A 22577-nucleotide genomic window follows, 5' to 3' on the forward strand; every position below is an offset into this window, starting at 1 on the left:
AGTAGTTTTTAGACTTCAGTGTGTGTAAGAGTCACCTAAAGCTATTTGTTAAAAAAATATAATTTAATAGTAATTTTGAAAAATTATTTCTAGTTTATTTTCAATTTTATCTTGAAATAACTTTAGTTTTCCAGAAAATTTGCAAAAGTTGTAAAGTCTCTACATTCTCTTCACTTAGCTTCCCCTAATTTTTTTTTTTAATTAAATTCAGTTTCATTGAAATACATTCACACACCATACAATCATCCATGGTATACAATCCACTGTCCACAGTATGATAACATAGTTATGCGTTTATCACCACAATCTATCTCTGAACATTTTCCTTACATCAGAAAGAACCAGCACAAGAATAAAAAATAAAAGTGAAAAAAGAACACCCAAATCATCCCCCCATCCCACCCCATTTGTCCTTTAGTTTTTAACCTCATTTTTCTACTCATCCATATACTAGACAAAGGGGGTGTGATCCACAAGGTCTTCACAATCACACTGTCACCCCTTGTAATCTACATTATTATATAATTGTCTTCAGGAGTCCAGACTGCTGGGTTCGAGTTTGGTAGTTTCAGGTATTTACTTCTAGCTATTCCAATACATTAAAACCTAAGAGGTGTTATCTATATAGTGCATAAGAATGTCCACCAGAGTGACCTCTCGACTCCATTTGAAATCTCCCAGCCACTGAAACTATTTCGTCTCATTTTGCATCCCCTTTTTGGTCAAGAAGATACTCTCAGTCCCACGATGCTGGGTCCACATTTCATCCCCGGGAGTCATATCCTGCATTGCCAGGGAGATTTACACCCCTGGGAGTCGGGTCCCATGTAGAGGGGAGGGCAGCAGTTCACCTGTCGAGATGGCTCAGTTAGAGAGAGAGAGGGCCACATCTGAGCAACAAAGAGGTACTCAGGGAGCTTCGCCTAATATTAACACGTTGTGTAACCATAATATGATTACTGGAACTAGAAAATTAACATTGATAGAATGCTAGTGGCCAATCTGCATTCCTTATTTGAATTTTGCCGGTTTTCCTCCCCAATGTCCTTTTCTGCTCTAGGATCCATCAGGGAGCCCACCTTTTATTTAGTTGTCATGTCTCCTTAGTCCCTTCCAATCTGTAACAATTCCTCAGCCTTTACTTTTCTTTCATGAACTTGATGCTTTTGAAGGGTAGTGTCCAGTTATTTTGTACATTGTCCCTCAATTTGGGTTTGTCTGATGTTTCCTCATGATTAGAGTATGGTTTTGCATTTATGGCAAGAATATTCCAGAAGTGATGCTATGACTTTCTCAGAACATCATACCAGGAGGTACATGATGTTGATGTGTCTTATTACTAGTGGTGTTACTCTTGATTAACATTGGTCAAGGTCATGTCTACCATGTTTCTCCACTATAGATTACCAATTTTCCTTTTGTAATCAATAAGTATCTTGTGGGGGGATACTTTGAAACTATGTAAATGTCCTGTTTCTCATCATAATTTGCTCACTAGTTTTGGCATCCAGAGATGGTTCTTGCATGCAACAGTTATTTCTTTGGTGTTTGCCTAATCATTGTTTCCTATTTCCCTCATTTCTTTAACATTTTTTAATTAGAATTCTTTTGTAATGAAGAGCTGTCTCTTTGCCACTGTTAATTTATTAATTTACTTTATTTATATCAGTATGGACTAGTGGATATTTATTTTATTCTATGATTTATAACCCAATGCTACCATTAATTTTATTGCTCAGATTGTTCCAACTTTGACACAGGAGTCCTGTGTCCTTTAGACATGTACCCCTTTTTTTTCTTTCTCCATATTTGAGCACTTCTTTACTTTCTGGCATCACGAGACATTTTATGTTCATCTTATATTTTGTCTGTATTTTCCCCTCAATTTCCTGATTAATAAATCAATTATTTCCAGGAAGCTTTAGTTTCTTTTACTGGAGAATGGTAAAAAGGGAAATTTTGAGCCCTGTCTCTTGATATTTTGAATTAGTAGTTCTGAATGGTCTTATGTATTGGGTAGGATTTCTATTGGATACTTTCTTCAATAGCTTTCAAGTCTGCAAAGCTGTAAGACTGTTCTTTCTTCATAGCTTCCCCTTGTTTAAACCTGCTTAATCATTTTTCAGTCATCTTTTAGGCCTGAGCTTAAGCATCAGCCCTTCAGAAAGATCCACTAACTACTCTCTAAAGTCAACTATCCCTACCTTGTTACTTTCTTCTTAACATTTATCATAATCAATAATTCTTCTGGTTCAGCTATTTTTTGATTTTCTGGCCCAATAGAATAGCAACTATGTGAATGTAGGGATTATTTCTCTTGTTCATAGCTATATCACCAATCAATACCTGGCATGTGGTAGTTACTCAAATATTTGAATGAATGCATGATTAAAAATATTAAAGTCTTCCACAATTTTTAAAATGATCATACAAATATTCTAGATTTTAAATGTATATGGTCTTCCAGTAACTATAGTGTACAGTATGAGGCACCATGTCAGCTACTGGGGATACAAAGATGAGTAAGATATGATTCTTGTCCTTAGGGCTTTTTTTTGTCTGAAACTGAACCCATGAGGCTTTTCTAGTTTAAATTCAAAAGGTCCTTAATTTTTAGATACACTCAGAATCCCCTTTTCTTTGTTTCCCTTTAATTTGTTAATCACACTGTTAGTGCTGTAGTCTTCTGGTGTAGTAGTTGTTTATGCTAATAGGTTATATGATTTCCCCCAGTTCCCGAATTTTACAGTTACATTCCTTTACAAGCTTTGGGTGAATGGCATTTAGCCACAGACATATTTACATTATATATGTTGATTTAATGGAAAATATCCTATTAATTTATCAGTAATTAATTTAGTATAAGTCCTGTTCCCTCAATCTCTTTAAGAAGCCAATTTGTAAAGAATTCCTAAGATATAATTGTGTTTTTTAATAGTAAATGCCTTCTCTATGATTTTGCCACAAAAAATCAGTGGGAAAAAGAATTTGCCAGGGAATCAGGAAACTTGGGCTCTAGTTCTGGCTCTAACATTGATTGTGTTATAAAACTTTTAGGGGATTTAGTTTGCTAATCTAAAACTTCTGTTTTGTCTGAGTCTTTATAAAATATTGATGGGATTTATCACTGCTATTGGAAAGTATAAAATATATTTGAGGAACTTGCTGGACATTTACTGATATTCTTATTTCTTGGATGCTTGTTTGAAGGGCTGCATGGGAAAATGATGCTTCAAAAGCCTTTCCCCCCTATAGTGCCATTCTGATGTACTTTCTTTATATTTTGGTCTGTTATTTTAATATTTGATTATACTAATTTCTAATGCTTCTTTCAAAATTTCACTAGTAGTCACTTATGCTAAAAACTTTAACATGTAATATAATTTATAGCCATATTTAATTGATTTTGCATAGGCAGTGCAACAGGTCATTACTAACCTACTAATTGGGCAGATAGAGCTTCGTTCTGAAGATTCTCCAGACATTCTACCATACTCTCATGAAAGACGTGTTGAAAAGCTTGTTGTTCCCCTTGGTGAGGAACTTGCAGGAATCCAAAAGGCATATATCCAGGTAAGCCATTTTTATCACAATTCAGGGTTTTAATAAATGAACTAATGATGCAGTTATTTTACTTAAGAGAATCTGGCTGTGAGAATATACAGTTATCCCATATTATATAATTAATACAGTGTTCAAAATTATTTGAAATTAATATTTTTGGAATCAATGCCATGTTTTATATTAGTTAGCAAAATATTATTTAAAGGGGAAATACAAAATGATCATTTCTAAAGCCAATAATAGTCTTATATGGTTGTATCTTTTTGTGTATAAACCTTTTTATTGCAGTATAACATATATATATAAATAGCAGAGTGCACAAAACATAAATGTATAGCTCAATGAATTTTTATGAAATAAATACATTCATAGCACATATCCAGATTTGACTAAAAGTTTCTTTGTAATGAAATATGTTTTCAGTATTTTGCTTCCTGCTCCCTTGTGCAGCTGTGGTTCTCAACTGGGGGTGATTTTTTTCCCCCATGGGGATATTTGGCAATGTCTGGACACATTTTTGGTTGTCACAACTGTGGGGTGGGGGAGTTGCCACTGACATCTAGTATGTGGGGGCAGGAATGAATGTTGCTAATATCTTAAAATGTACAGGACATCGCCCCCCACAACAAAAAGTTATCTGTCCCAGAAATGTCAACATTGCAGCTGTTGAGAAACCTGCTTATATAGTTAACATTTTCAGTGGGAGAAATTTGTGGTAACAAACTGTTTTTCTATAGTTCATAAGTAGAGTGTCATGGTAGGAGACCATGCTTTCTAACATGCGTTTTGTTTTCACATCTTCATTGTGGTAGATTAAAGATGGCTACAAATTCTTTGCCACTTCTCTTGAAATGTGGGGTGTATTTTCCCTTTCCTTGAATCTGGGCTGGCCCGATAACTGACTTTGACCACTAGAATGTGATGAAGCACAAATTAGCCATGTTGAGAAGAAACTGAGGGCCCAGACATATGGCCCCAGTCAAGCTTTTTCAGTTAGCTCCCAGCCATTTGAGCTGCCCTAGATGAGCTGTGACTTACCATGGAGCTAAGATAAGCTGTCTCTGCAGTGCCTCAACAGAATTCTTTTAGATTTTTAGTTTTTATATTTGGAAATAAATTTGGGTTTTCAAAAATTTGCAAAAATAATGTAGAGAGTTTCAGTATACCCATCATCCAACTTTTCCTAATGTTAACATATTATATAATCATAGTACAGTTACCAATACCAGAAAATTAACATTGATCTGCATACCTTATTTGAATTTTGCTGGTTTTCCTCCAATATCCTTTTCTACTCCATGATCCAGTCGAGGATTCCCCATTGTATTTAGTTGTCATGTCTCCTTAGTCCCTTCCAATCTATAACAATTCCTCAGCCTTTCCCTGTCTTTCATGACCTTGATGCTTTTGAAGAGTAGTGTTAGTCAGGGTTCTCTAGGGAAACAGAACCAACAGGAGATATCTGTAAATATGAGATTTATAAAAAGTCTCATGCAACTGTGGAGATGCATGATTCCAAATTCTGTAGGGCAGGCCGTGAGCTGGCAACTCCGATGGTCTTTAATGAACTCCCCAGGAGAGGCTGGCTGACTGAAGAAGTGAAAGCTCTCTGTTCTCCCTTAAAAGTCTTCTACTGTTTGAATTAAATCCAACTGATTGTATTCTCATTGTGGTGGATACTCCGTTAGTTGACCATAGATGTAATCAGCCACAGATGCAATCAGTTGACTGATGAATTAATAAACCAGCCTTTTGGTTTATTAACCAGCCACAAATGTCCTTTTCAGTAACGGTTAGGGCAGTGTTTGCTTGACCAGACAACTGGGCAACATTACTGGGCCAAGGTGACACATGAACCCAACAGTCACAAGTAGTGTCCAGTTATTTTGTACATTGTCCCTCAATTTGGGTTTGTTTGATGTTTTTTTCATGAGTGGAGTAAAGTTTTGCATTTATGGCAAGAATATCCCAGAAGTGACGCTATGACTTTCTCAGAACATCATACCAGGGGTTACATGATGTTGATGTGTCTTATTATCAATGACGTTAATCTTGATTGACATTGGTTAAGGTCATGTCTACCATGTTTCTCCACTATGGATTACCAATTTTCCTTTTGTAATTAATAAGGATCTTGTGGGGGAGATACTTTGAAACTATGTAAATGTCCTGTTTCTCATCATAATTTGCTTACTAGTTTTGGCATCCAGACATGGTTCTTGCATGCAACAGTTATTTCTTTGGTGTTTGCCTAATCATTGTTTCCTATTTCCCTCATTTCTTTTAACATTTTTTAGTTAGAATTCTTTTGTAATGAAGAGCTGTCTCTTTGCCACTGTTAATTTATTAATTTATTTATATCATTGTGGACTAGTGGATGTTTATTTTATTCTATGATCTATAACCCAATGCTACCATTAATTTTATTGCTCAGATTGTCCCAACTTTGGCCAATTGGAGCTCTTGCGTCCTTTGGACATTCCCCTCCTCCCTTTTTTTTTTTTTTCGTTTTTGAGCATTTCTTTACTGTCTGGCATCAGAAGATATTTTATGCTCATCTTGTTTTTTTCTTGTCCCAGCCCTGGAATCCACCTTTTCTTTTTCTTTTTTCTTTCTTCTTCATGTTCTTCTTTTTTTTTTTTGCCAAGCGTTTTTTTTTTTTTTTAAATGAGATTGTTCACAAACAATTATCCAAAGATCCAAAGTGCACAATCAGTTGCCCACGGTGCCATCATACAGCTGTGCATCCATCATCACGATTTTTTTTTTCAAATTTTTAGAACATTTTCATTACTCCAGAAAAGAAATAAAGGCAAAAAAAAGGAAACTCAAATCCTCCCATACCCCAAAACAGCCCCCCTCCATTATTGAACTCATAGTATTGGTATAGTACATTTGTTACTGTTGATGAAAGAACGTTAAAATACTAACTGTAGTATATAGTTTGCAATATGTATATTTTTTCCCTATATGCCCCTCTATTATTAACTTCTAGTTATAGTGTCATACATTTGTTCTGGTTCATGAAAGAGATTTCTAATGTTTGTAAAGTCAATCTTGAACATTGCCCACCACAAGATTCACTGTTTTATACATTCCCATCTTTTAACCTCCAACTTTCCTTCTGGTGGCATACATGACTCTGAGCTTCCCCTTTTCACTACATTCACACACCATTCAGCACTGTTAATTATTCTCACAATGTGCTACTGTCATCTCTGTCTATTTCCAAACATTTAAGTTCAACCTAGTTGAACATTCTTCTCATAATTAGCAGCTGCTCCCCATTCTTTTGCTTTGTTTTATATCCTGGTAACTTATATTTCATGTCTGTGAGTTTATATATTACAATTATTTCATATCAGTGATACCCTGCAATATCTGTCCTTATGTGTCTATCTTATTTCACTCAATATAGTGCCCTCAAGCTTTCTTCATTAATGCATTTTTTTTTTTTTTTTTGTAAGACTGTTTTGTTCACACACCATACAATTCCGTCCTAAGTAAACATTGATGGTTCCTGGTATAGTCACGTATTTATGTATTCACCACCATCACCATTATCTATATAAGGACATCTCCATTTCTTCCACAAAGAAGGAGGAAGAGTCAAATAAGGTAGAGAGACAAAAGAAAAAGAAAAAAGAAAGAGAAAAAAAAAAAAACAAGAAAGAAAGAAAAAAAAACATGACAGCTAGGAAGCAACAAAAGGAAAGATAGCATTAAACTAAAATAGAATAGTCAGACAACATCACCAATGCCAAGACTCCCTTACCCCTCCCTTATGTCCACCTCTTGTATGCATTTAGCTTTGGTGTATTGCCTTTGTTACATTAAAGGAAGCATTATACAATGTTTCTGTTAATTATAGTCTCTAGTTTGCATTGATTGTATTTTCCCCCCAATAACTCACTAGTTTTAATACCTTGCAAGGTTGACATTCATTTGTTCGCCCTCATGAAAAAACATATTTGTACATTTTATCACAATTTTTGAGCACTCTAGGTTTCACTGAGTTATATAGTCTCAGTCTTTATCTTTCCTTCTTGTGGCCCACATGCTCCTAACCTTCCTCTTTCAACCATACTCACAGTCATCTTTGTTGAGTTTACTTACATTGCTGTGCTACCGTCACCCAAATTTTCATTCCAAACCTCTCACTCCTGTCTTTTCCTATCTGTCTATAGTGTTCCCTTTAGTATTTCCTGTAGAGGAGGTATCTTTTTCACAAACTCTGTTGTTGTCTGCTTGTCAGAGAATATTTTAAACTCTTCCTCATATTTGAAGGGCAGTTTTGCTGGATATAGGATTCTTAGTTTGTGGTTTTTCTCTTTCAGTATCTTAAATATATCACACCATTTCCTTCTTGCCTCCATGGTTTCTATTGAGAAATCCGCACATAGTCTTATCAAGCTTCCTGTTTATGAGTTGGGTTTCTTTTCTCTTGCTGCTTTCAGGATTCTCTCTTTGTCTTTGATGTTTGATAATCTGATTATTAAGTATCTTGGCCTAGGCCTATTCAGATCTATTCTGTTTGGGGTACGCTGCACTTCTTGGATCTGTAATTTTATGTCTTTCATAAGAGATAGGAAATGTTCATTGGTTATTTCCTCTATTATTATTATTAGTTTTTTTTTATAATTACAGTATTTATTTATTTATTGTCTGGTAACACTGATGAGAAAATAGCAATGACTGACACAATCCTTATGCTGTATATAAATTTACATCAGGTACTTGAACATTCTATATTAATGCCACTTTAATGTTCAAAGGGAAGAATATTAAGATCGTGGGACTAGCTAAGAAAAGGTGATTCAAAAGTTAAATTATTTTTTAACCAACAAAAACCTCTTTATTTAAAGAGCGTTTTCAACCCTTATAGTCTCAAATTACTGCACAAGTCATGATGTAAAAGTAAGGACATACTCTACAAAAATGTTCAATAGAATTTAAAATTTTAACTTGAGGAAATTTGGAAGTTCAATCATTCTCAAAGAGGCTGTAAGGATGATTAAAATCCTGAAGGAAGCCTGAAAGGAAAAGGATACATTCATTATTGGAAACATTACACAATGTTGACTCTCAGGTTTTACGTTCAGATTAGAAAGCTTAAGTTCAAGGCCCATTACATCAATCTTTATAGACATGCAATGTTTTCCAAATCACAATCTATCCCTTGAAAAGTTGTTCTTGGGTAGTAATGATTGTCAACTCAAATTAGTCACACACACTAGGGTAAATTGGAAAGGAAAAGCCCCTTCAATTACCCAAAGTAACATAAATGATTTATTTCCTTCTGCAGACATAAAAGGGAATGAGTTGAATGTTCAGGAAGGATAGCATTTACCCACTCTGCACTAAGGTCAGAGAGCTCACTCATCACAGATATTCCCAGAAAGGGTTCAACCTGACAGTAAAGAAACCATCTACTCTAAAAGGTCATGTCATCTCAACTTTTTGTCTGCTATAAGAATTTTCCTCTATTATTGCTTCTGCCCCTTTTCCCTTTTCTTTTTCTTCTGGGACACCCATGACATGTACATTCATGCATTTCATGTTGTCATTCAATTCCCGGAGATGTTGCTCCTATTTTTCCATTCTTTTTCCTATCTGTACTTTTGTGTGTAGAATTTTAGGTATCTTATTCTCCAGTTCCTGAGTGTTTTCTTCTGCCTCTTGAGATCTGCTGTTGTATGTCTCCATTGTCTTTCATCTCTTGTTTTGTGCCTTTCATTTCCATAGATTCTGCCAGTTGTTTTTGTTTTGAACTTTCAGTTTCTACCTTCTGTATGCCCAGTGTTTTCATTATTCGCTTCAAGCTTTTTTGTCATGTCTTCCCTAAACTTTTTGAATCATTTAGGATTAATTGTTTAAACTCCTGTATCTCAGTTGAAGTGTAAGTTTGTTCCTTTGACTGGGCCATAACTTTGTTTTTCTTAGTGTAGGTTGTAATTTTCTGTTGTCTAGGCATCTGGTTTCCTTAGTTACTCCAATCAGGTTTTCTCAGACCAGTATGGGCTCAGGTCTCAGAAGGGGGCAATATTCAGTATCAGGTTTCCCTGAGGGTATGTCTTAGAACATTGACACACCCTGTGAGGTCTCAAGCTGCTGTGCTTTTCCTAACCTGCACAGCAGATGGTGCCTGTCAGCCTGTAGCTCCTGACTGGTGTAAGGAAGTGTGTCCTGCTTAGTTTCTGTTTTGGCTGTTTTCCCCCAGACTCTGGGGTCTGGTTCTGAATGGAAGGCAGGTAGTAGACCTGGGCACCACATCCTTCCTCTTACAGAAGATACGCCCTCTAGGAAGTTACCATCTGCATTTAAATAGGTTCTTTGTCTCTCTGACTCTGCTACCTCCACCCTTGTCTGACTCAGAACTCTGTGAACTGAAAATGGCTGGGGCTTTCTCCACTGAGCTGCTTAGGTTGAGGGAGAGAAAAAGGGACAGAAAGCCGTCTTTCAGGGCCAGTCTATGGCCCCCAGTTTCACCCATGGACCAGAGATAGCACTTGGTCCTCTAGGCTCCCTCTCCTGGGACAGCGAAGTCCCCTGGCTCTTCAAGGTCAGTTGTTATAAAAGCTTCTGTCTGCTTGTTGGGGATTTGTAGGTTGCATTGAGCAGCCCACATTTGCCAATTAAAACCCCAGTTGGTGCTAGACTGAGGTATATTCACTTGTTCAGAGAGTGCTGCTCTCTTATCAGAGACTTTGCAGTTCTGGCTTCCATGGAGGGAGGGGGCTCCCGGCTCGGGTCTGCACTTACTACTCCCAGATTCCATGCTGCAATCTCAGGCAGTCCTCCCAATCCAGGTTGGTACATGTTGTGTGGACAGTCACGGTTGTCCCCCAGCAGTTATTCCAGATCATTTACTAGTTGTTCCTGGTTGTTTATTAGTTGCTCCAGGGGGACTAACTAACTTCCACCATCTTCTTCCATCTCTTCCTGGAATCCACCTTTTCTCCAAGGAGTTCTTGTTCCTTTTATTGAAGAATAATATTTAGAAACCAAGATCTGTGTGCTAGGTAGGTGTGCTTGTTGTTACTGTGGTGTCACTATTATTGGTCCTCTCCATGACCTGCTTGAATTCTTACCCACAGAATTGGAATCCTGAGCAAAAAAATGGTGGTGTTTAATCCACTATATTTTGAGGTCGTGTGTTATGCAGGAACAGATAACCAAAACATTCTTCTATCATTTAAGGTATAATAAGTCTTTCTTAAGAGAAGTTTCCTAGGAACATGGTTTGGTTTGTTTTTAAATTACTTAAAACACAATTTTGAACATTATTCATTTCAAATATGACAGTCTTTCCATATCCTTAATAACAATTCATTTTGTGAATAAAATGAATAAAATAATTTCCTTTATAGAGTGGTTGTGAAGGTGGCACCAAGAGTTTGTTTTCCAACTGTAGTGATTTTCCTATTTCCTTCACACGGGATCCTTTATTCAAGTAAGGGCAGTTGCATCCTTGGAATCCACAGAGCTACTGGAAAGGGAAGTGCAAGTGCTCTTCATCATAGAATACTGGGGATTGCATACTCTCTGGTGGACAGGCCAAGGTAGTCTGCTTTGTGTACTTTGCAAGACTGGAGCCTGGAATTCAGCTCACCTTTATCAGCCACAGGAGGACTTGGTTCACAACGGAGGTCGACTTCATGGTCATTTAGATCTGGAAATCTCAGAGGATTTCTTTCCTTCCCTTTGGTCTATTTCTGTCCAGCACCTGCTCCAACAGGAGAGGATTCACCACCTTTCTTTGGAGTCGGGACCCTTTTGGAGTCCCTCCTGGACAGGATCAAATGGGTGGCTGGTTCTAGTACATGTCCCTCATCACTAGGTGTCTCCAGAGCTCAGGCTGACCCAGGACATCACTACTGGCCATTGGGATCAAAAGGAGCTGAGAAGTAGTGAGTGTTGAGGTGACTAAATCTACCCACATTTGCTACCAAGAGCCATGCACCCACTCCTGGAGTTTTCCAGGAAGCAAAAAATGTGGCTGCTAGTTTCTCTGCAGGTGGGACAAAAAGACATGTGAGATTCTAAAAAGGTCAAGACTATACTCATTGAGTTCACCCATGCCCCGCCTAGAGGACCTAGAGGACTTGCTTGAAAGAGGCTGATTTCAAGGATAGAACTAAAAAAAAGCCCAACGGTGGCACAACACCACAATATGGAGATTAAGGTCTCAAATCCTAACTGCAGGCAGTGTATGTAGTTTCGAAAGTTTGTAGCTTTCGAAAGCCACTCCTGCATGACTGTGAAATGGAGATAAGGCAAGAACCATTTAGCCCTCTGAAGCTGTATGGTGTTCCCATCTGTCTCTACCTGGAGTTCTGGGAGTCTTTGGAATCTCTTTCACACCTGGCCCTTGTTGCCGAGGGCCAACCTCAGCAACGGTCAGGGTCCTGATAGGGGAGCTGGAGTCGGCGAAAGAAGGAGACAGACACCTTGTCGTGTCTGGGTACGAAGATGGAATCTCCGACCAAGCAGAGCATAAGAGCTTTATTTTTATAATTTTCTGTAACATACACACTAGCATTTAGGCATGCAATACTAGAATAGTTTGGCTAAATTTCAGACATTTATTTATTCTTACACAATGATCAATGGGCTAGCAGGGACAGACTCCCTGAAGCGTAGCAAGACACAGTGTTTGGGCACAGGCATAACAGTTCCTATTATTTAGTACCAAGCAATCTATAACTACTTTTTGTGTTCATGTTTTTGAATCTGTTAATCATTACCTTTTTGTTTCTTCTAGCTAACTCTTTCAAAGCTATTTATTTCTTCTAGCTAACTCTTTCAAAGCTTGGGAAGGGGGATTTCCGCCTAGTTGACAGATGGCCAGTGGGAGTGAGCAGAAAGGGTGACCTATTGTCTTCTAAGAAAGGAGCAGGCATTTTCACTTACGCTGAAGCTAATGCAGGGTAAGCCGCTGGCTTATTAATGTAGCTAGGTGTGGGAGCATTCCACCACCACAGAGCCCAAATGAGAAAAAGAGGCAGCATGAATATGAGAAACATATAAGAAACAGCATAAGAAACATATAAGAAACAGCAGCAAGAAACAAACTCCCTCCAGGCAGGAGTCATAGGCGCCACTCGATGCTCCGCCTTGCGGAACGGTCACCACGACGTACTGAAGGCCCAGGGACTGTGCCACTAGGCCGACTGCCGGGTGCTGAATTGGCTGCCCATACCTTGTTGCACACCGGACTTCTTGGGATAAAAGGAAGATTCCAGCATGATGAGACAAAGTACGAGAGAAGGGAACTACCGTCTTTTCTTTTAGATCATTTGGGGAGCGCCCCTTGCAGTAAGCTCCTGTAAGCCCTGGTCCACGTACCCTGGTGGATGCGCTCTCCCCACCAGGGATCCCACCAGGGATAGTTCGCAAAGATGTTTCCTCCCTGTTTTCTCCAAAAGGCAAGCCAGTACTGATAAAATCTAGACTTCTCTCAGGCTAATGGGAAACTAAAAAGTTTTTTGTCGGAGAAGGGTTGGCCAGTACATCCTTCCATTTTCTGATCTCTAAATTTGAGTGAACTGCTCTTCTGATAAAGGAGGGAGATGAATTTAACTCTTGACCCTCAGCCTGCTCAGACCTTAGGGTTTCATACCTTGAATTTTCAGTGGTGTGTTTGGGCTACCCTTCTGTGTTTTCTTAGACTCTGCCCCTCAAGATTGGAACTTTGTGTTTGGCCTCCAGGCCCAAGTTGATATCTGAGACCTCTCTGTATGGCTCCTCTAGCCAAGTCAGGAACCCAACACCCTTTTCATTCAGCCTGCAGAGAGGCTTCATGCTGGGGTTTATTGTCAAGGAGGGACCCTGAAGATTCTTGAGGCAATGGAAAGCTGCTGAAACTTCTCTCTGGGTAGCTGTGGGAGGCTGGAGTTAGATCAAGGAGGGAGGAAAAGGGAAAATATGTATCTTTGAAATGCCTGGTCTGGAGCTGCCATGAAGTCTGCTTGGTGTTGAGCCGGGCCGTCCATCACTGGTGAAGGTAACTTAGTTCAGTTGTGCCAGCTTCTCTAGTCTGAGCCAAAGCAGGCAATGGTGAACACTGCAGCCAGATTTCCAGTGAGTATGTGGTCCACACCTTCTGCAGAGTGGGAACCCTTGGGCTTCAGGTGTGAGGGAAACATGGCAACCACTGCCCAAGTAAAGATACTGTTGGAGAATAACAGTATCTTCCCTAAACTTTAACTTCACGTCCAAAATAGGCCCTAGGGGCAAAATCTATCAGCAAATGGGGGAAAAATCATTCCCGTTATAACAGTCTATAAATTATGATTGTGTAGGTCATATATAATAATTAAATTTTACTGACTTTTTGAGTGCTTCTTTAGGCAGTGTGATCAGCAAAAGTTGGAAGGACAGAAAGAATTAAAATGGGCTAAAATAGCCCTATTTTAGGAAATAAAAATTAGACAAAAAATTTTAAAGCTGATTACGTATTGCTGGAGTAGGTCTTCATTTGGAGGTTCTTTTTTTCCTTCTCTGTGCTACCAAGCTCATTCCTGCATCTAGACCTCTTTATTTGCTGTTTCTTCTGCCAGGAATGCTCTGTCACCAGAACCTCACATGGTATATAAACCTTATCGTTCATATGTCAGCTCAAATATTACTTTCTCAAAGAGAGTATCTTTGTTTACCTCATTTAATAATGACCTCTCTTCCTCAGATGACTCTATCAGCGTTACCGTGTTTTATGTTTAGTGCATTTGTCATAATCAAAATTATTGTTTGCTTTATTCTTTGCTTTCTTCCATTGGAATGTAAGCACTATGAAAGCAGGGACTTCATTTGTCTTAACCTAATATCCCTAGCATTAAATAGTCTACAGATATTTACTGAAGACCTGTGCTTCAGACACTGTTTTAGGCACTGAGGATGCAACAATGAAGACATCAGAGATCCTCCTTTCATGGTTCTTAGATTATACTGTGGTAGATAAGGGCTGGGGAGAGTTAAGAAATAGACAGATAAACAAATGTGTTCTTAAATTATTGGATCTAATAATTGTGCTGTTACATGGATGTTATCTGAAGATAAACGTGAAGTATTTTAAAATTTTATCTTGCTGTCTCTACTTAAAAAATTAATTTTAAACAGCGAATCCTGATGTAAACCATAGATTATAGTTAGTAGTACAATTATAAAAATGTTCTTTCATCAATTGTAACAAATGCACAGCACTAATGCAACATGCTAATAATACGGTGGTATGTGGGAACTCTGCATTTTATGCATGATTTTTCTGTAAATCTACAACTTCTCTAATAAAATTCATTTTAAGACCAACTTTAATATTTAATTCCTCTTTTAATATGTGAGGAAATTATTGTATTTGAAAATGTACTTTAAAAAAAGCTGAAATGAAATTTCTTTAAAATTTGCAGATTTTGGAAACATTTGCCAGTCCTTTGATTCAGAGGAATATTTTAATGGGAAGGGATATTCCCAACCTTACAAAATACCAGATAATTCTGGCAAGAGATCAATTTAGGAAAAACCCATCTCCAAATACTGTGGTAGGTATTATTAAATAAATTTTGATAATAGGTTAAATTTTTACTTTGAACCAAAATGAAATGTAATTTTTTTTTTTTTTTTTTTTTTTTTTTTTTTTGGTATTTGTTGAATTTTGTCATGGAACATTAGCTTAAGAATTCAGTAATGATTTATATAGATTTTAGAAACTCAAGAATTCAGTAATGATTTTTATAGGTTTAAAACACTGGCAAAAATGCAGTTTAATGATTTAAGATACTTTTATCTTTAGCTTTTAATAAAGATTGTTCTTGTAGGCCATTTCTAGATTGCAAAATCACAGCGTCAGTGAGGGTAAATTTTTAACTAACTATAGACCCGGGTACATTTAGTCTTAATACCAAAGGTTGGAGAAGCATCCTTATTTATAAGGAGCGAGTAAGCTCCTTATTTCTAATCTTAATAGGAAAAAAACAAATAGATGAACAGTAACATATTCACCAAATTAGTTCCAAAGCAGAAAAAGATGCTCTCAGTCATTCTTTGAAGTGGGAGGGGAATGCATGAGCAAAGAACGAGAGGCAAGCAAGTGAAAGCATGAAGGAGACAGTGAGCAAGCCAATATGGCTGGGCTAGAGGATTAAGGAAATCATATATGAGTGTAAATCTAGGTTGTGATGACATGGGGGTGAGCTTTAAATGTTAGACTGAGAAATGTGTGTTTTATTCTGTAATATTTCGGGAACCACCAAGGGAGCCTTTTTTGTGAAGTGGCAGTGTATTATATTAAACTTTAATAAAGTTTGTTTTAATTTCTGCTAGGAGTTAAAGGTTCATTAACATTTTAAATAATAAATGCAAACCTACTGAACTTGATCTTACTGGTAAGAGTTTATATTTTGCAGGGATGTGCTTTTACCCTTTCAGGTAATTATGGTATCATTTGGGAGCATTTATCATTCTTCTGGAAACATTTAAAATGACTATCACTGAACAAATGCCTGTTATACATGTAGATTAAATGCTACTAAAAATGTGAGGTAAAGAACAGTAGTTTTCATCTCAAATAAAAAAAAGCAAAATAAAATTCTCATGGTCTTCTTTTAAAACCGTCATATCTTTAGATACACATGCTATGTGTTCCCATAAAAGGATTGTGTACTTCACTTTTCTATAAGAAGCTGTATGTAGAATAGAGATTAGAAGCAAAAGATTCTAGGCCAAATTTCTGGGCTTGAATACTGATTTCTGCTGTTTAGTAGCTGGGTGAGCATCCTCATCTGCACAACGGGCATAAAAAGTATCTACTTCCTAGGGACCTTGTTAAGATTAAAAGAGTTTGTACAAGTAATATGCTTAGAACAATATCTAGTGCTCAGTGTTAGACATTACTATGGTATGTACACTTGGTGTTAAGTGTTGGTATTATGTATTTTTCCTGACTGGCAGAATATTTTTGAGAACAGGCCTGTATCTGACTTATTTGCTATTGTATCCCAAATATCTAGTTTAGTGTCTTACATAGAGTAGATGCTTATTAAATATTTTGAAAATTTTGCTTCTATATACTAGTAATAATATAGCTATAAAAAGAAACAAAATATGATAAATATTTCTCCCTTTCACTTATTCTATTTAAAATTTAAGTTTCCTGTTGGATTAAAGAAAAGAAAAAGGACATATTTTATGTGGAAAATATACTAGCACAGCAACATCCTATAACATGGATTAAATATAACCAATCGAGAATAATTATGATTATTTCAAATATTGTATATGTTACACTTACTGTTGGCCTGGCTATTTGGGCATGGAGCATGTATATTCATTTCTATCTCTGATCAAATTTGGTATTTGTTTGTTTTTCTAGGGAATACAACAAGGCATAATTGAGGGAGAGTTTGCTATTTGTATTAGCTTATATCATGGTTATGAATTATTGCAGCAAATGGGAATGAGATCATTATATTTCTTCCTTTGTGGAATTATGGATGGAACTAAAGGTAAATTATATCAAATTATTTAAAGAAATAATGACATCATTTTGGGTAAAGACATATATTGAAATTTTGGATTATTAAAAATGCTTTATTATTTTTAAAAAGCAATGAAACAGTTATGTGCCAAATGGCCATGTTTATTTGTTTGTTTTTGATAAGTTGTGGGGAAGAAAGAAAGCCATTCATTATTATATATGTGAATGTAGAACTGGAAAAAGTTGCTGGTTTTCATATTTAAATTTGAAACACTGTATTAATCATTAAAATTTAATTTCTTCTTAATGAATAGTAAATTTGGTTAGTTTAGCCATTAAGTTTACTTATTTGGTAACTTTAATTTCTAAAGGAATGACTCGGGCAAAAAATGAACTCAGCCGAAATAAGGACTTCATGAAACTCTATAATCACCTAGAATGTTTGTTTGCAAGTACACGCCATACTTCAGCAGCTGGTATTTCTGCTATCTGCAAAGGTCTGGTTTCTGTTTTTAAATTTTCTATTATTTCTTGTCATCAAGATTAATTTTGATATTTTACTCCATTGATATACCTGCCTATCTGTAATTACCTAGATTTCTGTAGCAACAGACCTGCTAAATTCTTAAAGACTTTATTCTTTAAATTAGGATTAAATGAGATTATATATGCAAGTGGTTATAAACAATAAATATATAATCAATGTTAAAAGGTGTTATTGGTAGTAGAAATTTTCAGAACTACTGAAAACCAACTAGAGCTTAACTAAATGTATTTATTTGCCCTTTTACTTTGTTTCTGAAAATATAAAAAAAATTTTTTTTTTTTTCAGGAGGTAAAGATAAACGATTTTTCTATAGTCATCCAAAGTTAAAGAAATTAGAAGAAGTTGTGGTTGAACATTTCAAGTCATGGACTGGTAGGTCTTATCAGTAGCATCAAGGCAAGACAGTTATTAAAAGAGCTAAAAACTCCCACTTGTTACCTTGTTTTGGCACTTCTCATGGAGAATGTGGGCTTTTCATTACCCAGGATAAAGAATGTTAAAAAACTCTAAGGAATTTTGGGAGGGTAGGTGAAAGGGAGTGGTGGGAATGGTAAGAATAAGGTATTATATGAAAAAGAAAACTTGGTCTGGGGCAATATAGAGGAAACAGATAAGACAATATATAATATGATAGTAGGGAAAAGTAAAGCAGTAAGAAGGAGCTAGTCATAGAGGAGTGCTGTTTTATACAAAGGTGGTTAGAGAGGGCATGTCTGTAGGATGATGTTTGAGCTGATACCTGACTGAAGTGAGGAAGCAAGTCTTGTAGGAGCATTCCAGGCAGAGAGAACAGCAGATGCAAAGGCGCTGAATAAACAGAACAATGTAGCTAAAGCAGTGTGATTGAGGGTAAGAGTGGCATAGGCAGATGTTGGAGAAGTAATCAGGGCCCATATCTCTCAGGGCTTATAGGCTAAGATCAGGGCTTTGGTTTTATTCCATTATTGTTTGTGCTTTGTGAAACCATTATGGAAGTGTTTAGAGCAGTGGTGTGACCTGATCTGACTTAAATTTTTAAAGAATTACTCTGGAAGTTTTGTGGTGAGTAGACGTTGACCAGTTAGGAGGCTATTGCACAATCTAGTACAATCACAGATGATGGTGACTTGTACCAAGGCAGTAGTGATGGAAGTGATGAGAATTGGTAACATTTTAGATATATTTTGAAGTTGGAGCCAACAAAATTTGTTGATGGATTGAATATTGGGTCTAAGGAATCATATGATGTATGTGTATATGTGTGTATAAGTGTGTGTTGCAGATTATTATATGAGCAAAGGGAAAATTATGAATAACATAGAGTCATGAGCAAAAAGGAAATATTTAAAGTTTCAGGAATGGATGTGATCACCTCAGAAGACAGTGTATAGAGAGAGGGTCCAAAATGGAGCCCTGTAGAAAACTAACATTAGAGTTTAGAGGAAGAAGAGCCATAAAGGAGATTGAGAGGGAAATCAGACAAGTGAACTATCAGAGAAGATAGGGGAAGAGACTCTTTCAGTAGGAAGGAATGGACTGTGTTGAATACTCAGATGTGTGTAAAATGAACTAAGAAGCATCTACTGAATTTGGTAATATGGAAGTTATTGATGAATTTGGTAGAAGGAACTTGATATGGAATGAAGGTAGAAAGGCTGGCTGGGCAGGTTGAAGGAGGTAGAAATGAAGGTGGCAATTAGGAGCATCAGAGAGGTTTGGTGCTGTGGTGATTTAGAAGAGGTTTATCTAGAATAACTTTACTTGCAATAGCTGTTTAAGTGCTATATTTTTGCTTATGTCTTGTGAATTAACTTTATATGTGTTGTCATTTAATTCTTAGGGTTGTGAAGATTAAATGAGTTAATATATAAAATAGAAGAGTAGTTAGAGTAGTTACTAAATAGCTTAGAGTAGTTCCTGGAGCACATATAATAATTATCATAAATAATATAAAAGAAAGAAGGAGTGTCACAGCCCAACCAAGCTTAAGAACAAAAGAAAACCAAACCAGACAAACAAAAAACAAAATAAACGCCACCAAAGAAACACCTCACAACTTGTAATTATTAACCAATTGCCATGTGTGACATACAGTGTAAGAAAATTGCCATATGCAATACATGCATACTTCACATTTGCTATTTCATTTAATCATCACATCATTGTGAAAGATAAACAATATTATTCCATTTTAGATATGAAGAAACTAAAGCTTAAAGAGGTTAAACAACTTTACCATGGTTGTGCATCAGTCTCCCAGCCTAGCCTTGAAGATCATTTTATTAGTGCACTCTACTGCTTCTAAGCATGGAGACATTGGGCCAGCTTTCTGACAGACTGGAGAGTAAATTCTGCACTAATTTTTGAAGAATTTGAAAGTATAATAGATTCTGTACAGAATGTGATGGTCTGGATTAATGTAGCATTTTTAGGGAATAGAAGGGAAAGGGAAAATTTTTGAAATTAGTGGGACTTGTACATTTCTGTGCTTCTGTCTTAGAAGGTAAAGGGTATAACATAGATATCATGTTTGAATTGAACAAGAACTGGTCAAAGTGATTCTGGTAATTATTTGATTTGCTTAGGATATTATTTTATGGCATACAGTGATAGATAGGGAACCAAGATTATCAAAATTACTAGAAAATGTAGAGAGAAAAACCTGGAAAAGTTCAAGGTGTCTTAAATTATTTTTTTGAGAGAATTATACTTGATTGGTATAGTATAGAGTTTTTAGTTTGTCTTTTGAACTAGTTCTTGTCCATATACTTCTTAAAAAGTTGTAATTAAAATATGTTTTTGTTATACAGCTCAAAGCACCTCTGAAAAGAAATGTGACGAGACCAGAGTTATGATCTTCTCATCATTTCGAGATAGTGTCCAAGAAATTGCAGAAATGCTTTTTTATCATCGGCCAATTATTAGAGTCATGACTTTTGTTGGTCATGCTTCAGGGAAAAGCATGAAGGGTTTTACCCAGAAGGAGCAACTGGAGGTAATGAAAATAAAATTGATTAGCTTTGCATGTTTGCCTATTTTGTTTTAACTCATTGATTAATTGGCTGCTTCTTAAAGAAAATTTTATAGTAAACATTTAAATAAAGACAAAGCATACTTTAATAGGCCAAAAAGGTGCTCTTTGTGGTTGTGAACTTTTTTTAAGTAATATAAAGTGAAGTGTAAAGTGTAATGGTTATGCAGAAAGGCTCTGAAATAATATTCCCTAGGTTGGAATCTCAGCTCTACCATATACAAGTTTACTTCCCCTACCTCAGTTTTCCTTATCTATAAACATCTTGATAGGGTTGTTGTGAGCATTTAATGAATGAGCCTGCAATGTCTGAGGTTTCCGATTTCTCTTCATCTTTGCCGACACTTCATTTGTGTTCTCATTTGCTAATGCTGCCATTATGCAAAATACCAAAAATTGATTGGCTTTTATAAAGGGAGTTTACTTGGTTGTAAAATTAGAGTCCTAAGGCCATAAAAGTGTCCAAACTAAGGCATAAACAAGAAGATAGCTTCACTGAAGAATACCCAGTGGCATCCAGAACACCTCTGTCAACTGGGAAGGCACATGGCTAGCATCTGCTGTTCCCAGGTTGTGTTTCAAAATGACATTCTCCAAAATGTCTCTGGGCTTGTCTCTCTTAGCTTCTTCAGCTCCTGTGCATCTAACCATTTGGGGGTCCTCTCTTAGTTTCTCTGGAACAAGCTCTGGGCTCACATCTCTTTGCTTAGCATTTCCAAATGTCCTTCTGTCTGCATCTCTAAGCATGAGCTTTCAACAGCCCTCTCCAAAATGTCCCTCTCTTATAGGACTCCAGTAATTTAATTAAGACCCACCCTGAATGGGCGGGGCCCATATCTCCATGGAGATAATTTAATCAAAGGTCTGCCCACAGTTGATTGAGTCACATCTCCATGGAAACACTCCAAGGTCACATCCTAATCAGAAAGATTAATGAATCTGCCCCCACAAGATTGCATTAAACAATATGGTTTCTTCTAGGGAACATAATACATCCAAACCACACAACTTGTGATATGTGTGTGTGTGTGTGTGTGTGTGTGTGTGTGTGTATATATATATATATATATTTATAGCCATCTTTATTGGTATGAAGTAATATCTCCTTGTGATTTTGATTTGCATTTCCTTAATGACTAATGACATTGAGAATCTTTTCATATATTTACTGGCCATTTGTGTATATTCTTTGGAGAAATGTTCTTTCAGGTCCTTTGTCTATTTTTTAATTCGGTGGTTTGTCTTTCTATTGTTGAGTTTTTCAAATTTTGTAAAGGAAAGCAGAGATGGAGGTGTGTTTTTTGTTTGTTTTCTGTTAAGAGATATAACAGTGTGCCTGTATCCTAATAGAAATAATCAGTTGAGAATGAAAAATTGATGATGGAGCAGAGAGGAGAATATTGGTGGAATGATCTTTAAGTAGATGAGAGAAAGGGATGGGAGATAGTGCAAAACTCTAGGGTTGACATCAGTTAAGGACACAGATAGTTTATCCAAAACAATAGGAGGTCAGGTTGAGTATGCAGGATATATAGGCCCTGATACAAGTGATTAGGTATGTGTGGTAATGGTACCTTGTGGAAGTTCTTTTTATGTTGCTCAGTTTTTGCAGTGTTATCAGCAAGTTCACCAGATGAGAGTGAGGATGGGGAGGTAATGTTGGAAGTTTGATGAGCAAGGAGAGATTAGAAACAATTATCCTGGAGAATGGGGAGAGTGAATAAGGAAATATGAAATGATTTTTAGACAGCACTATGGGCCCATACAAAGTGAGAGATCATGAATTTAAGGTGAGACCAGTCAGCATGGTTGTTGTTTTCCTCTGGCCACATTCAACTGTGTGGGTGTTCAGGCACAGACTAGGTGGAAAGTGGGATATAACCAGTATTGGAGTTTAGCCCGTGGGGTATAAAATGAGGGAGGGGAGGAGGCGGGGCAAGATGGCAGACTGGTGAGCTGTATGTTTTAGTTACTCCTCCAGGAAA

The 22577-nt window shown here is 36.7% G+C and overlaps 1 protein-coding gene across 1 annotated transcript in view; it reads left to right on the plus strand.

Moving 5' to 3' along the window:
* FANCM (FA complementation group M) overlaps positions 1–22577 on the plus strand; it is an 87792-nt gene that overhangs the window by 4793 nt on the left and 60422 nt on the right. The window contains exons 4-9 of the mRNA XM_037834929.1: positions 3415–3573; positions 14970–15101; positions 16931–17063; positions 17407–17532; positions 17868–17954; positions 20372–20556. Coding sequence (XP_037690857.1) covers positions 3415–3573; positions 14970–15101; positions 16931–17063; positions 17407–17532; positions 17868–17954; positions 20372–20556 — 822 coding nt within the window. The remainder of the gene's footprint in view (positions 1–3414; positions 3574–14969; positions 15102–16930; positions 17064–17406; positions 17533–17867; positions 17955–20371; positions 20557–22577) is intronic.

This window comes from Choloepus didactylus, chromosome 4, assembly GCF_015220235.1.
Source record: "Choloepus didactylus isolate mChoDid1 chromosome 4, mChoDid1.pri, whole genome shotgun sequence".
Lineage (NCBI taxonomy): Eukaryota > Metazoa > Chordata > Mammalia > Pilosa > Megalonychidae > Choloepus > Choloepus didactylus.